The 16,604-nt window shown below is 42.2% G+C and overlaps 2 protein-coding genes across 3 annotated transcripts; both read left to right on the forward strand.

The window, feature by feature from the left end:
• Window positions 1-725: 725 nt before the first annotated feature.
• Window positions 726-6,919, forward strand: LOC128782017 (molybdopterin synthase sulfur carrier subunit-like). 2 transcript variants are annotated; one of them, XM_053932081.1, is made up of 5 exons: window positions 726-780; window positions 977-1,168; window positions 2,892-3,013; window positions 5,541-5,687; window positions 6,783-6,919. In XM_053932081.1, the coding sequence occupies exons 2-4, from the start codon at window positions 1,037-1,039 to the stop codon at window positions 5,665-5,667; spliced, it is 381 nt and encodes a 126-aa protein (XP_053788056.1). In that variant the 5' UTR covers window positions 726-780; window positions 977-1,036; the 3' UTR covers window positions 5,668-5,687; window positions 6,783-6,919. The 2 variants fall into 2 exon arrangements, with proteins under 2 accessions (XP_053788056.1, XP_053788055.1); XM_053932080.1 differs by lacking the exons at window positions 726-780; window positions 977-1,168 and adding exons at window positions 2,002-2,135; window positions 2,227-2,545.
• On the forward strand, window positions 6,798-10,640 carry MOCS2 (molybdenum cofactor synthesis 2). Its single transcript, XM_053932083.1, has 4 exons — window positions 6,798-6,918; window positions 7,753-7,906; window positions 9,299-9,422; window positions 10,532-10,640. The coding sequence occupies exons 1-4, from the start codon at window positions 6,798-6,800 to the stop codon at window positions 10,598-10,600; spliced, it is 468 nt and encodes a 155-aa protein (XP_053788058.1). The 3' UTR covers window positions 10,601-10,640.
• The last annotated feature ends 5,964 nt before the right edge of the window (window positions 10,641-16,604 follow it).

A 16,604-nucleotide genomic window follows, 5' to 3' on the forward strand; every position in this document is an offset into this window, starting at 1 on the left:
AGAATAAAGAGGTATTTAGGGAGAATTTTGTTTTTGCCAGTAATACTACACCTCATCTTAATTCCTGGTTTTGATTAAGAACTTTTAACTACTTCCTAGCTGTTCAAGAACATAGATAATGGATCATAAGAGTCACAAATCATACTCTATTCCTCTGCTTTCTAGGCACATAATCTGTCTTTAACTAAATCATACAATGCAGAGCTGAAGACTGATCCTTTGAAAACTCAAGAATTAATTTAGGTGAGTTATTTCTTGAAGATCAAAGAAAGAAAATCCAGACATTCAGTGTCAGTAACCCATCTCTCCCTATTCCATAGTTGTCTTAACCCTAAATGTTCAGATAAATCCTCCAAAGCTCACTGTTTTCTGGGCTCAGATGCTAATTTTCTCCAGCTGAGGCCAGTAGTCCTCCACTTCACTCTAAGAACACCACTTATGGTGCACCTTTTGCACGGGAAAAATGTGCCAGCCACTTGCTAGCTACTGGATGGGTCATACACATCATGTCAAAGTGATCTATTCCATCTAAGATGTATAGATCCAAAATTACTCAGCCCTGAGAAAAAAAAAAAAAAACAAATATTTTATTCACTTGACACATGCTGTGTTTAGGAGAGTTCAGTTTGTAACACTAGTTAATCATTCACAAAAGAACACAGTTTAAAAAGTTATTTGTTCCTCGCAGCAGAGGATTAAGACACAATGTACTGAATAACTGGAACAGTACAGTTGCACTGCAGAAATGATTGTATTTCTATCACACACTTTTTGGAAAATGTAATCACTTTAACTTTCATTGTGTTTGTAACTAAGAGGCAGGAATTATGAGGAAAGGTCTGCTTCCTTTCTCAGCCATCTTTTTAGTTCTTTGAGGTTTTTAGATTTTGGTTGTGGGTTTTTTTGTGTTTTTGTTTGTTTTTTTTTGTTTGTTTGTTTGGGGTTTTTGTTTGTTTGTTTGTTTTTGTTTTAACAGACAGTGTTGCATCCAGCAAGGATTGATGTTCTTGTACAGAGAAGGGCAACAGAACTGGTGATGGTTCTGGAGCACAAGTCCTGTAAGGAGCAGGTGTGGGAGCTGGAGGTGTTTATCCTGGAGAAAAGGAGGCTCAGGGGAGACCTTATCACTCTCTACAACTGCCTGAGAGGAGGCTGTGGCCAGGTGCAGGTCAGTGTCTTCTCCCAGGTAACAAGCAACAGAACAAGAGCAGATGGCCTCAAGCTGCACCAGGGGAGGTTTAATTTGTGTATGAGGAACAATTACTTCACTGAAAGGGTGATCAGGCATTGGAACAGGCTGCTTAGGAAAGTGGTGGAATCACTGGCCTTGGAAGGTTTCAAAAAAACCTGTGGATATGGCACCCAGGGATATGGTCTAGTGGTCAACACAGTGGTGCTGGGGTAACAACTAGACTCAGTGATCTTAGAGGTCTTTTCCAACCTTAACAATTCAATGACCACCAGCCCAAATCACAATTACTGACCATAAACTCTACGACACTGATGATAGGAGAAAAGGGTGTGCATGCTTTTACAAACGACTAGATAACCTGAAAGAACCAATCAGGTTCTGGAAGAATGGGTGTGGGGCTACATGTTGGAGTGAAGATATACATGTTGGAGTGAAGATATGTAGTATGCGGATCTCTGAAAGTTTGAAATCTTCCTAGTACCTCACCCAATGGGAAAAGTAGGAGGGTGTTTAGAATAAATGGAGGCTGTGTCTACTAAAAACTGGAGACACCCTAGATGGGTATGCCCCAGTGGGATCTCTCTAGTTTTCAGTAAAGTCGATTTTTGCAGGACTCCTCTGTCTCGTTTGTGTAGCCTGGGCTGTGGCAGCATGATTTTCTGCACACTGTTAATGGCTGTGGACTTGCCCCTGGTTTGCCTGCCTGGAGGAGCTCCTCCGTTACTGTTGTGAGGTCATGATTGTCACAGACAAACACTACAGAAATAACTAACCCTGGCCACCCACAAGGAGTAGCTTTGGTACACAGTTATGCCATGTGGAACAACTGCTGTGGGTCTCTCGGCAGCACTTTCTACACACCCCGTATCACTCTCCCCTCCCTGGTGAGAGCCACCGCTCTCCCACCCTGCTGTCCTTCCAGGTTCAGTTACTGCAGACAGAGGTGAAACAGGCCCTAATCCTGAAATCCTGTGTCAGCATTGAAACGGATCCGTGGCTTTTACACGACAACTTTATCTGTCCTGTGCATTTAGTATATGTTTAACACCTACAAGGCAGTGGACGCGTAACGTTTGCGAACATCTGCGAGTCCCCCTGAAAATCCGGCTTGTAAAATGCCGTCCCCAGCACTGGACCCTGAGTTCTGGGGCAAAGCTGCGCCATCTCCACCTTCGCCACCACCCGCGTGGGGAAGCAACTGGCGGCGTCCGGCCCGAGAGCGGGCCCGCGGTGCTCCCGGCCAGGCCGCAGGGGGCGGTCCGGGCCCGGCGCCTCTCGCCCGGGCGCAGGCGCCGCCGTGGGCCCGCGGCGGAGGGCAGCTCGCCCCGGGACGGCGGCTCCATGCGCTGCCAGGTAGGTGCCACCAGCCGGCAACGCTGGGGCCGGTCCGGCCAGAGGCTTGGCCGGTGCCGGGCAGAGCGGCGGGGCTCACGCTGTCCCTGGCTCCGACGGACAGCGGGAGCGGCCTGGGCGGCGGGTGCGGGGCGCGGATCCGCGGTCACTCACCGTCCCCCGCCCTCTCCGCCTTTCCCCCGCTGTCTTGACAGCCGGGGCAGGAGAGACGTAACTGAGCCGATCGGCATCGAGACAAGCCTGGGAAAGCTTTTCCTGGCGCTCTGGTTCCGGTTATGTGCTGGTATTTTGGGAGCGGTTTTTTGGGCAGGCCCCACGGCCCTGAGCGCTGTTTGTTCCCCGGCAGGTCTCGGTGCTGTATTTCGCCAGGAGCGCGGAGCTGGCGGGGCTGCGCTGCGAGACCCTCTCGGTGCCACGGGAGATCACCTCTCTGCAGCTCTGGGAAGAGATCGTGAAGGTCCACCCCAGGTATGCAGCCAGTTACCCTTGAGGTGCACAAAGCAACGTGGATTTTTTTAAAAAAAATTGTAATACAAATTCGGTGTTTAGCATTGGGCTGGAACACATAGCAGTACTTCAAGAGCACAAAACCAGTGGTGTTACCTTCTTTTGGTAACCCGCACCAAATGTTTTGTGTTTTGCACAGCTGGAAGTGTTTTAGCTTTATGTATACACAAGGAAAGCCCAGGTGCAGGAGATGTACTCAAAACTGGGCCTGAGAGTACACGTGGCCCATTGTCCTGGAGGGCTGTGGTGTGGTAACCTGAAAACTGCCATGTTATTAGTCTGTGGAAAAAGTGAGATGTTGCAAGGAGGGATCAAGCACAGCCAGGACAATAAATGAGAAATAAATTATAATAGGCCGGTGTTTCCAATTGCTTAGGTTATACATTAGGAAGTTCTTCATTGAAAGGATGCAAAGACATTGGAATGGGCTGCCCAGGGAGGTGGTGGAGTCACTGTCCTTGAAGGTTTTTAAGGAAAGAGTGGACTTTGTGCCATGGTCTGATCTCCATGTCCAGTCATAAGTTGAACTTGATGATCTTAGAGTGCTTTTCAAACTTAATTGATTCTGTGATTAACGGTACTGTAAGCCATTGGTCTGAGCCTGTGTCACACTCTGCAAGGCAGGTCAGGAAGGGAAATGAAGCCCCCACAGGTTTCCAGCCACTCAGCCCTGACACAGCAAATATGTTCAGCCACTTCAATGCTCTAAAAAATACCCACACCACTGCTGCATGCATTTCATGAGAAGTCTGGTCCTGAGAAAGTACTGTGTATGCTGTAAGGGTCTTAGCAGCATTGGTGCTCTTGGGGGTGTCAACAAAAATGCCCCCTCGGTTTAAAGCTGAGGGAAGGTGCTCAGTCCTGTCAAGTCTGATTGACAAGGGTGAACACCATTTTGTAGGGCTAGAAGGGGGTAAAAAAAAAGTAAGGTATAAAAGAGGTTGTGGTCCTCAGAATTTAATGCTCAGTGCTCTGGAATTTCTATAATTTTGGACTTAGGTGTCCAAGTCTTCCTTTAGGCACAACCTTTCTTTAGTAAAATGCTCTCAAACACTGTGAAAAAAAAAATGAACTATTTAATATTGGTATCTGTTTCCACGTGAAAAACTCTTCAGAAAACACTGGACCAGGGACCTTTTCCTCACAGAGAATTGAAATTTTTGTTTGGGTGCTAGAGGCAGTAGGGAACGTGTATATTTTACTTTGCAGCCTTTTTGTCTATGTTAGAAGCAGCAGCAGTACCATTGGTCATTTTGCTGTAATTTGTCAACTTTGTCATTTTATGAATGATGACTTGGGGTAGTAGAATTTTGTGGAAAAACTCAATATAATTGTAGGGCATTGACCACAGACTTCTGTTCACATTGCTAATGGATATTCGAATTGCAGCTTGAGCGTACTTGACAGTGCTTTTCTGTTCCACACATTTTACCCAACTAATTAGCTTGCAATGAACTTTAATTAGAGCCCATCCTTCTAATGGGCACTTCAGTTTCATGGAAGTGCACAGTTCTTTAGTAGCTTGCTTTGCTTTCATACAATCCCTCCCTTCAGTCTGTTCTCTGAATCTGTGCTACTGTGTTTTGCTCAGCCTGAGCCTTGACTACTTTTTTCTATCTGGCTTGTAGAAAACAAGATGATTTTTACTTGTACTCTTTTGGTCTGCTTACTTGTTTCTAGGAAATACAGCTGAGCTGCCTGTGCCAGATTTTGTAGTCTCAAACAAGAACTGTTACCACACCTGTGCCATCTGAAGTAAAATGCAATTCTTTTTTCTCCTGTCTTACTGCTATGGCCTTCATGCTTGCTATGTAGTTGCACTTAGTCATAGAAATGATTCCCCGCCTCATATCCAGAGCTATGGACTCTTGCAGCAATATAAAAACTATGTAGAAGGTGTGCCAGAAGGCACATCACATTTGCTCTCTTAGTTCTGTGGCCACTCCTTATCAATAGCAGATTTCAGACCAGTAAGTACAAAAGACTGAGAGCCTCACAAAGTCTAAGCACTCACAAGAGCAACTCTCTGACCACTGAATCTTCATGAGATCTCATGAATAGCATACCACAATGCTTCTTGGTGTGTAAGAAAATTGTTCCAGTCCTGCCAGACTGCATCAAGACAGTATTTCCTTCTAATCCCAAATTGGATGGTTGCTGCCTCTTGAGTTACCAGCTTTTTTATTGTAAGCTTCTGAAGTGGGTCTGATATGAATTGATTTGTTCTGACATAGGCCTATGACAAATCCAATTCCCAATTTCTGAAAATTATACTGATCTCATTTTTTCTTAGCCATTACAAGAAAATCCAAGGTTAGGAGGTGGGTGTTTTTTGTATTTTTAACAGTTTCTAGGAAGTGGTGTAAGTCTCAGTAGTTTTTACTTCAGCTGGCCTATACTGTGCACCAGTTTGCTGTTTAATGAAATCTCATGGTTAAATGCAAACATTGTTTGAAAACCTATTTGTGCTCTTGCCAATCCCCCTCAGGCTTGCTATCATCCGGGATCAAGTGGTATTTGCTGTTCGGCAGGAGTACGTGCTTCTTGGAGATCAGCTCCTGGTCCTGCAGCCTGGAGACGAGGTTGCCATCATCCCACCAATTAGTGGAGGCTGAATCTGCCCCGGTTCTGTTAGGTAGGTATCACTTACTGCCTAATTTCCTGTGGAGTGCAATTGTGTGCTAAAATGCCTCATGAATTCTGTGTGATTTTACAAGAACCATTTCTTGTTTAGATCTGAAGATGTGATTGCAATTCTCTCCCTCCACCCCAGTAATCTTTTGAGATAACCCAACTTGTGTTTCCGTCTGGTGAGTGCAGTTGTGCTGAGCAGAAACTATAAGCCAGTGCACCAGTAAATGAGTAACATGTATGCAGTAAATGGAAGACATTTGCCAGAGAGGTCAGGCATTGCTTTGAATCTGGGTTTTAGGTCTTGTTACTCTTTCCTGGTTGTTTCTTCCTACCCATGGAAACTTGGCTTGCTTAAACAAGATAATAATGAAAAATTTCCTTCGACTTTTTAACAGAAAGGATAATAAAGTAAAAATAATTGACTGCTGCTTAGGAATTTTGTTAGTTTGTTGCTGTTAAAAAGGTGTCCTTAGAATAGCTTCATTTCTTTGCCTGCTTTCAAGTGCCAGTCCATCTGTTCACTGCAGCTTGTTCCGTTGCTGCTGATCAAATTACTTCTCATTCTTAGGTGATCTGATGACTGGCTTCTACTCAGAAAAGTTAGAAGTGTCTCCTATGTGTCTGTAACAGACTGATAGTATGAGGTCCTGAATGTCCTGGAAAGCATACTCAACTTTAGGGTTAGAACTCTAATCCATGTTTATCAGAAATCTCTGTTTTAAATTGATTTGATGAGATAAGTAGGAGGGACTGACAATATCACCACAGATTTACCAGCACTACACTGTGGTCTGTGCTAGTTGAATGTACTGTTAAACCAGGGCCTCGGGCTAATTATAACTTCCTCCCACTGTACCAGACTTTCCTATCAGAAAGAAGTATGTTTGCAATAAAACCAAGTAATTGCTTGTTATTTGCAGTTAATATTCTCTAAGCGAGGCTCCTGAGAAGTGAATTTCACATGTAGACTGGTCTTTTGGGCAAATAAATAGTGCCTGTGTTGTGCATAAATTCAGGCATGAGCACTGGATAAAAAGCAGTTGGCTGATGCTACTATCTCTGGGAACAACAACAGAGTCTGTCTGTCTGGTTTCAGTTTTTCTATTGTGATATGGAAGAAAGCGAAGATGTGCCAAAAGATTTTATCAAGCTCAAGTCTGAAAAGCTCTCTGTCGATGAAGTGTCAGAGCTGGTTGTTTCACCATACTGTGGGGCAGTGTCTCTGTTCATTGGTGAGTTTAATATCTGTGAGCTAAGTCACTGGATGTTACTAGTCTAATAAATGTAACTTAAGTAGTCCACATCCCAGAGTTGTAGTTCTCAAATAAATCAGTTCCTGATCTGAGCGCATTATGTTTAGAAAACAGGTTCTGAATTACTAGAGCAAGACCGTGGTAGCTCTTAAATAGCTGCCATGGGCTAAAGTGGTGTGACTGGTATGGCTATTGTATGACTGAACAGAACAGTAGCTTTGGAGTAGAGAACTGCCTGGAAGTTGTTCCCCTGTCCCCTGGGATACAACTTGTTCAGGGTGGGAAATAAAATACTGTGGCTATGCCAACTATATGTCCACACTTGTATGTGAGGTCCTGTAACTCAGGTCTTAGTTGAAAGTGAAGTCCTGTTCTACCAATGGGCTGGTGAAGTTCAGGCTGGTAGCTCTGTGCTGTGCTTAATGTACATGGCACACATATGAAACTGCTTGTGTTTAAACCTTAGTGCTATTAGGCTCCTAAATACTGGGCATTTAAAAATTACATGAGCAAATGCCATTATAGCACCTTAGCAGTTACCACAGAAGATGTCCCAGCCTTGGGCATTGTGGGCTACAGACCTGTGTAATGTGTAAACTAAATTCTTCCTTTTATAGTAAAGATTTATCTTGTTCAAATAATCTCATTATGCAGCCATGATTAGGGGAGGTTGTTTATATTTATACAGTGCTGACCTTGACCATAGCAAGAGATCCTCGGTTTTTACTCTATATTAATATAATATATAATCTGTATTGTAAAGATACAATATGTATTCTCAGTACTTTTAGTTGTTAAATCATTTTTGTTTAGGTACTACAAGAAATAATTTTGAAGGGAAAAAAGTGATTAACTTAGAATATGAAGCGTATACTTCAATGGCAGAGACTGAAATGAAGAAAATCTGCAGAGATGTTAGACAGAAATGGCCTTCAGTCAAACATATTGCAGTGCACCATAGACTTGGGTATGTATGTCCAGACCTCATTCTTCTGTAACTGGAGTATCAATCCTTGTTTGCTGCATGGCTGTGCTTACGTAGTTACAGAACCCGCAGGAGTGTTTAGAAACCATAGTGCAGCAAAGCTGGCTGCAGGATCAAGCTCTTGCTCTGGAGCTAAGTTTCAAAAATTTTGTTTTCAAAAATACGTTTATTGGTAGGGTTTGCTGAAGTCCACACTTAGCCTGGCAGGATGTTTGATGCTGATGTGATGTTTTGAAAGCGGGGAGATATTTCACTCCAGGGAAGGGGAGGCTGTTTGGTTTATTTTGTTATTTATTTTTTAAAGGTGTGAAGTTGGCAGCACTTTATTTTTTCTTCTCTCTCCTGTTGAGGGGCTGCAGAATGTTCTTATTGTCAGATTTTAATCTATTTATGCCACAAAAAGTCTGGAAGCTTAGGCTGTGGGCATAGTAATTGCCAGCCATGCTTGTGGGAGAACCTCCTGTTCCTTGAATCTTGGATAAGCATTTTCCTTTTGATTCAAAACGTGGAATACTAGTGTCTGACATACTGTTGGGCCTTCCCAGTTCAGGGAAGATTTCTCGCTGAAACTAGCAGGATTTTCAGAAATCCTGAAGGAACTTGGGATATTATTGCAAAGGGTAAGTAAGATAAAAGTCCTGAGGGGCAGTTTCCCTAGACTTCCTTTCTAGTCCGTGGAGAGGGTGGCTGTCATGAGGGCAGCTCAAAGCATTTAGGCTGAGATTTCTTCCTATGGACTGTGCTGAAGGTGTCTTACTATAGAGGGAAGATTGGGAGGCAGATTTTGGGAATGCTACAACTGCAAGGAGAAGCACAGAAGCTTGTGCTTCTGTTAAGTTTAGCACAGCACATCAAGTAAGAAACTTGTGAATCTAAAATCAGAATTCATAAAAATGTGGTTTCATTGCAAAATCTGCATAGTGTGGGGCACTTAATTTCTTCTTTCACAAACTCTTGTGCAAACTGAGATGATTTCTTAGGTTTTTAGATACGAACTGTCTGTTCTAACTTGTTATTGTTCATTATTAAGCCAGCTTCCAGTGAGTTTCCTATACATTGTTACAAGTTAACAATTTCCCCCTCTTAATTCCATAGGCTTAATTTTAAAAAAAGAAAGAATGGAAGAAAAAAGCCCATGTCTGGTGGGTTTATTTATTCTAAAGTGTGGAATTCTAACATCTGGTACTGATTTTCCTTGTGGTTTTCTTTCTTTTAAAATGTGTATAATCTTTTGGATGTGGTTTGACACTTGCTCAGTATGAATGAGTCAGGAGAGCATGTGGCCAGAATACTGACGTGACATGGGTGCGACTTTTGGGTGCTCTTGATGTTAAGTATTAGCTAAAGCTGCTGTTGTTCCTCTTCTCTCCCTAGTGTGGTTCCAATAACTGAAGCAAGTGTAATTATTGCAGTTTCCTCTCCACACAGAGCAGAATCCCTTGAAGCTGTAATGTACTGCATCGATACCTTAAAAGCATCTGTCCCAATATGGAAAAAGGTATGTTTGGGGACAAAATCAAATTTAGGGCTATGCTAGTCTTAGATATCTGGGCTGTCTTAGCAACATTCCAGGCAGTAGCAGCTGCTCCTGATGGGTTGTCAGTGTCAAGCACCAGTGAGTTTCCTCTACTGCAGCCAGGCCCATATATGGCAGGTAGGGCATCTGGAAGGTTCTCCTGTACTTGTACCATGTAGCTCCTCTTTATTTTGAAGCCATCCTAGGGTGAAAGTGAAGGAGGCTTGAGCTGTCCCCTTTTGAGTAGCAAAACTCAGTTCTGCACAGGCTTGTGGAAGAATTTGAGTTAGCTTTGCTTTGGACAGCATTGCAGTTTGGAAATAGAAGGAGTGTTTCTTGCCATTCTCTTTGCCCCTTATCACTGTGGCCATGAGAAAGCACTAAGCAACAGCACACAATGAAGGGATGAGCAGAAGTCCCAAAGCTAGTATAGGCACACAATACTGTGTGGTGAAACTACCCCAAGTCTAGAAAGAGCCTCATTGTATGACCTCAGTGTTGCATGCAAATAATGAGCATTATCTCTGCCTCCTCTCCCTGCCAGAACTTGGCATGTGGTTAACAGTGATATTCCCCATATTACTTCACATTTCTGATACCTCCTTGAGGAGATGGAAGTTCTCTCAGAATAAATAATCAGGGACTCAGAATTTGCTGCTTAGGACTGGACTGCAGCTGGGTAATCCAGTCTGTCCTTAAGATCTATTAGTAGTTTATTTATTGTCTTCATGTAATTTTTATTTTAATACTGACATTTTGTTACATCTATATTCTCATCTCAAAACAATGGTACAGTAGGTTAATCTAGCAGCATGAATGCTGTGTACTCTACAGCTATTACAGAATTTCTTCAAGATCTCTTTGTTGACTTCAGCATAGGTAGGCCCTTTCAAACTCAGTGGGGATCAGCCTGAGGGTCAGCCAAGTCTGTATGTTCTAACGGTGCTGCCCTCTTCTGCTTGCCAGCCAAGTGCTGTGCAGTCCTGATGTGATCAGTAAATAATAGTGGGATGGCTATTAAGTAGCTTGGTCTGGTTTGTAGCTGTTTGTAGCAGACTCACAACATTTCCCATTCTTTGTTTATATTACAGGAGATTTATGAGGATGAGTATTCTTGGAAAGAAAACAAGGAATGCTTTTGGGCAAATTCAGAAAAATAATTGTACTTTTTTGAAAATAAAGTGTTACTCTTCCTAATGAGCATGTTTACCTTTGAGTTTTTACAGAGAATCTTTATGTTTCTAAACAATTCTAACAGATGTTTCAGTCTCAATAATTTAGTTTGGACTGAGTGCAGTGAATGAGGATTAATTGGGGGTTTTAGGTGTCTTGACTCACCTTTGGAATTGCCTTTTTGTGCATTTTAACATGGAGTCAGTTTTTAAAAGAATCTTCCCTAAAATTCTTTGTTACAAGGTTTAAGCTACTCTGTGATAAATACTATTCTAATGCTTCTACTTTGGTCTGTGTTCTCTGTCTGCATGGGAGGTCACCACAGGACAATTGCATTTTTTTAATCTTAAAGTTCGGAGAGGTTTAATTTTATATGACTGCAGACTTAGTTTGCAAGCTTTATTCTGTTTTGACATTCTTGTAATGTGAAAGCTACTTGAAGTAGATGAACTATTTTAGTGCAGACAGAGAAGAAAATATAAACTATTTCCCAGAGTTACTAACTGTTTAGTAGTGCTTATGTTCCAGTAGCTCTGTCTCATGGAAAGATTTTTACTGTGCAGCTGATATTACAAGTCCATTGCATTAAAAAAATATGGATAGAGATTGATTCAAAGTTAAAGCTAGTACTCTACCAGCAAAAAGAATTGCCTTAGCAATAACATGCCAATCTGTAACTACTTAATGATGTCTAGACAAAATTTTGAAGGTGACTTTTTGGTTGTGTAGTGCTGCAGGAAGAAAAAACCCAAACCAGCTATTATTACAAATACACAACTGTGGTGTAATTAGGTTCAGTAATTTGACTTCATATGTGTGGGGACTAAAAGTCATCAAATGGAATAGTTTTTCTAAGAAAAGGGAGTTTATTGAACTTGCTGCAGTTCATATATGCATTTACATTCACATTTAAGATTTAATCCTATTACAGTTTTTCTCTTGTTACTGTTTTGAAAACTAGTTAAATGAACTGACATAATATCCCTGGGTTTCACTGGAAATATCAGGTTACCTGTCCAAGCAAGGTAATTTTATTTGTTATTCTTCTGTGCCATGGTAGTATTTAGATGCTAAGAGTTCAAAGTCCCATTGTGTATGGCATTTCTCCTAATGCTGAGAGGCAGTGTTATCTAGTCATCGTTATCAGTGTAGACAAGGTAGATAAAAGTGAAGGAAAATAAGGTAATGCAAAATTCTTTTCTCAGTTGCTCATATATATGTTTCTACATCATATATAGTTATTCATAATCCAGGAGCAAGGTCATCCTCCTGAGTCAGAGCAATCCCAATCATAAGTACAAGCTGGAGGGAGAATGGATCAAGACTAGCACTGGGGAGAAACACTTGAGGATATTTGTGAACAAAAAGCTCAGCATGAGCTGGCAATGTGCACTTGCAGCCCAGAAATCTGGCTCTGTCCTGGGCTGCATCAAAAGCAGTGGGGCCAGCAGGTCAAAGGGTTTTATCTGCTCCTCTGCTGTGCCCCCAAGAAGCCCCACTGGAGCACTGCATCTGGTTCTGGAGCCCCCAGCACAAGAAGTTTTGTTGGAATGAGTCCAGAGGAGGGTCACCAAGTTCATCTAAGAGGACTAAAACACCTCTCCTATGAAGACAGGCTGAGGGCTGGGGTTTTTCAGCTTGCAGAAGGCTCCAGGGAAACCTTACATCACCTTGCAGGACCTAAATAGGGCTTATAGAAGGGGAATTATCACAACAACATGTAGTGATAGGACAAGGGGGAATGGCTTTAAGCTGAACTGAGGGTAAGTTTAGATCAGATATTAGGAAGAAATTCTTTACTGTGAGGGTGGTGAGGCACTGGCACAAGTTGCCCAAATAAGCTGTGGATGCCCCATCCCTGGAAATGTTCAAGGTCAGGCTGCATGGGCTATGAGTAACCTGGTCTAGTGGAAGGTGTCCCAGCCTCTATCAGGACGGCTGCAGCTAGATGATCTATAACGTCCCTTCCAAACCAAACCAGTCTTTGATTCTGTAATCATTGCATCACACACTAGTGAAGCCTCAGCTGTATATTCCATTTTATTCTGTCTGCAGCTAAAATCTACTAACAACTTCTAACAGCACAAAGTAAAATGAGGAAAGTAGGTGATGATCTTTTTTTTTCCCCAGGGATTTTAATCACTTTTAATACTTAGTTACTGTATCTGAATTAAGTAAATTGTAAGGAAACATACAGCTTCAGGCAGAAACATCATTTAACTCTGCTTATTAACTTACTGATGTACTTTCCTCAGTGTAACTCAGTCCTTCATCTGTGGGACAGCAGCTGCTCCTTGCGTGTTTACAGATACACACTCTACAAACCATGTGGGCCCTATTATCTAGGCAGAGCTGGTCAAGTACAAGACTGAGTTTTCCTTTATTTTGGACGTTGGAGACAAGCCGTCTGCTGTTTGAATGTAGTTTTTCCTGGGAATTGTACAGAATACTGAGCACAATCACTTGTTCTGTAAAACAATTATTTTTTACTTTAGAAGAGAAAGAAATACATGAACTTTTTCATATTTGGTGTTCATTTTTCTATGTTTATGTTTGGTGTTACCATGCAACTAATTAGTGTATTAATTTCACAAAAATAAATGTTTAGCTCGTTTTTCAGTGGATATTTTATGAATTAAGTAAAACTTTTGCAGTGGTTCCATAATCAATGGAATATCTTAGTTACCATTGTTAAATTCTACTTGGTACGCCATGATCAGAGGCAATTCCTGAGTTGCAGTAGTGTCTCTTTAGTGCCTTTCTAGCACTACAGTCTCCTGGAAGATTTTTCCAGGGTGACCTTAAGTGCACCTTCCCCATCAGCAATGCAGCTGGGAAGGAGGGTGCAGAAAAGAAGAGAGAATAATTGTGTACTTCCCCACAGTGACCAGGAACAATGAATGGAAGAGATGTTGTACTGAGTCACAGCTGAGTGTTACAATGTGTGTATGCTGCCATGGTAAAGACAATGAAATGTCATTTTTTGTCCCTAGCTGTGCATGAGGCAAATACTGCTTTGTTCTGGAACAATGATATATCAGTCTTGTGTAACTTTTGGTTCTTCAGCTGGCATGTAAAAGCGAAATGGAAATGTTTGTGGGAGGGATGGTGTGCTAATTAGAGGTAAAATGTATCTCACTGAAATTTAAATCCGTGCTCTGAACTCAGTATTCTGTCTCCCTCTGTAGGGCTACCCTCTCTGCTAGGGCAGTATTATCATAAGAGGGCAGATTACTCTGTTCATAGCTTAAGCTGTGTCTGAAGTGACCCAGAAGTGTTTCCAAACTGCCAGGCCAGGGGATGAATCCCAGCGGTGTCTCACTGTGTGTTAGGAAAAGATGTGGCTGTGTTTGTCCTGCTGTCCACACATGCAGAACTACAGGGCTGGATGAGGGCTACTCTGTGTTATGGTGAGGTCTATTGATGGGATGATAGACAGCTGCAGATCTGCGTATCTCAAGGAAGACCCAGCTTTCTGGAATGAGTCCAGCTGTTTCTCTTCCTTGTCTGTAGGGAAGGTAATCTCACCTCTCTATGATACCAGCTGTGTTGGCTCTGGTACATAGAGAGATGTTCCCAGACACAAATGCTACAAATGCTGCAAATGCTGCAGACACAGAGGGTCACCATGTGATTCCTGTAGAGATCTGCCAGATGAGGGCTGTCTGTGGAAGTGCGTGTCTTCAGAGTGATAATTTGTCCTTCTGAAAAGATGCCTTAGTCTTGGCTGGCAAAATTTGAATACACTGATTCACCCCTTTGTCTGGCCGAACATCCATATACCAGCACTGATTGATTTGAAGAGTTTCCTTTTCTGATTTTGAGTATTGTGCTCTGCTCTCAAGAGAAGCTCAGCCTGATGCATATGATGAAAACAGCAACTGATGGATTGTCATGGAATAACGGGGTGGGGGAGGAAGGGGGTTGTTTTATAAGGGGCCTACCCAGGAGATGGCAGCCGAGAGATGGCTAGGCAGGAGAAGCAGCTCCTGGCCCACTCAGGTGCTGGCCGTGCTGGGAAATACAGGCCCTCACTTTGGCTGTTGCCCATGAAAGTGCCACTGCTGCACTCAGGAATGAAGCTTTTAGATCGCTCAGCTTTGAACTAGATTTTTGGCCGTTCTCTCTGCTCACTTTATGCACAGCGGTTCCAAGTAAGTTGTAGTTTTATAAAGTAGCACATTCATTTGTTGCTTCAGAAGTATTAAAAAAAAAGAACTGCTAAATCTAATTATTAACAAATTGTATGTTAAAGCAGCCAGTGCTGCCCTTTCTCTTTAAAATGCTGTGAAAAATAGTCTTGAGCATTAAGTGCCATTAAGTACAATTAAATGTCCTGTGGAGGTGATTGAAAAGAGTTCAGAATAGATGGATGAGTATAAATTACCAGTTTCTTTGAGTACCTTAGGCCAGATTTTTGAAAAACAAACACACTATAAAGTTTGATCTTATCAATTTACCAGAAATTAGCATCCTGATGTATCTTTATAGCAGTTCTTTTTATAAAGTTTCAATTTTGACTATTTTAAGAGGCAAGTACATTTTAAAAACTGCTAGCATACTTAAGCCTGTGATTGCATACAAATAATTGACCAATTAACTGAGAACAGAAAGGTTCACTTAAAATTTAGGACTCAACTTTTCTAAAGCTGTGAAATTGTGTACTTCATTTACTTTCACAGGCAATAAAAAATTGAGGCAATTAGCTATAGATTTTGAGATGCATTTTCATACCTTCATTTTTTTAGTCTTTAATTTGCAAGCTTTTGTTGTAGTTCAGTTTTGGATGTGCTTTAACCCCAGTCAGCAACTCAGCCCCACCCAGCCATTCACTCACTCTGCCACTCGTGGAATGGGGGAGAGAATAGGAAGAGTAAAAGTGAGAAGTCTTGTGGGTTGAGATGGAAGACAGTTTAATAGGGAAAGTAAAAACTGCTCATGCAAGCAAAGCAAAACAAGGAATACATTCACCACTTCCCACTGGCAGGCAGGTTGAGTGAACCCCAGGAAAGCAGAGCTCCATTGCATGTGAAAGTGGCTTGGGAAGACAAACACCAAATACTCTGAGTGCCTGTGGTCAGTTGTGGGCAGTTGTCACATCTCTGTTCCTTCCCCCCTCTCCTATGCACCCCCAGCCTCCTTGCTGGTGAGATGGGGTGAAGAGCAGCAAAGGCCTTGAACCTATGAGCACTGCTTAGTGATAGATAAAACATCCCTGTGTTATCAACAGTTTCCAGCACAAATCCAAAACACAGCCCCATATAGCTAGTCAAGAAATGTACCTCTGCCCCAGTCAAAACCAGCACATACATAAGTCAGTATATAAGGAATCTAGCTTGCAATTCTGCAAAACATTGAGACTTGCTGAAAGACAAAACTTTGTGCCTTAAGTTCATCTGATACTGTATGATGGAAATGCTAGAATTGGTAGCCTACCTGAATGGTTATGTACCACTGTTAAAAGTATGGAAGAGTTGGAAGTGGAAATAAGAAGCTCTGTGAAAGTGTGTAGTTTTCAGGTGGTAGTTTCTGACAATATTGTCTTCCTGTCATCTTTCTATTCATAGCCAAGTTCCCCCCTCTGTTCTTATGCCACATTGTTCCTGCTGAAAAGCTGAATTCAGTTTTTCCAACATATGGTGGGGTGTAGCCAGAGCCAGAGTCATGACATACTACTGCTGACCTACTACAGTTCTGTAAACAGATAAAGTGCAGAGACTGGCAGAATGGGATGTAATTTTAGATAGCAGTGATGATAAGCCCAAGTTTATAGGAAGGCCTGGCCATGGTAATGTTTTAACACCATCTACTCAGCTAGAACTTTCCAAGTATTTTGCACTAATGTGAGCTAGGTTAGAGTACAGTACAGTTTACTGGTAGTGTCACACTCTGGACTGTGATCTGCAAGACTTCAGGTGCAGTGTCTTTGTCAACTTAGCAGAATCATCCCCTCCTTAGGTTCTCACTGTGTTCTACTGGGACAAAGCCATA

The sequence above is a fragment of the Vidua chalybeata genome, chromosome Z, assembly GCF_026979565.1.
Source record: "Vidua chalybeata isolate OUT-0048 chromosome Z, bVidCha1 merged haplotype, whole genome shotgun sequence".
In the NCBI taxonomy this organism is placed as follows: Eukaryota; Metazoa; Chordata; class Aves; order Passeriformes; family Viduidae; genus Vidua; species Vidua chalybeata.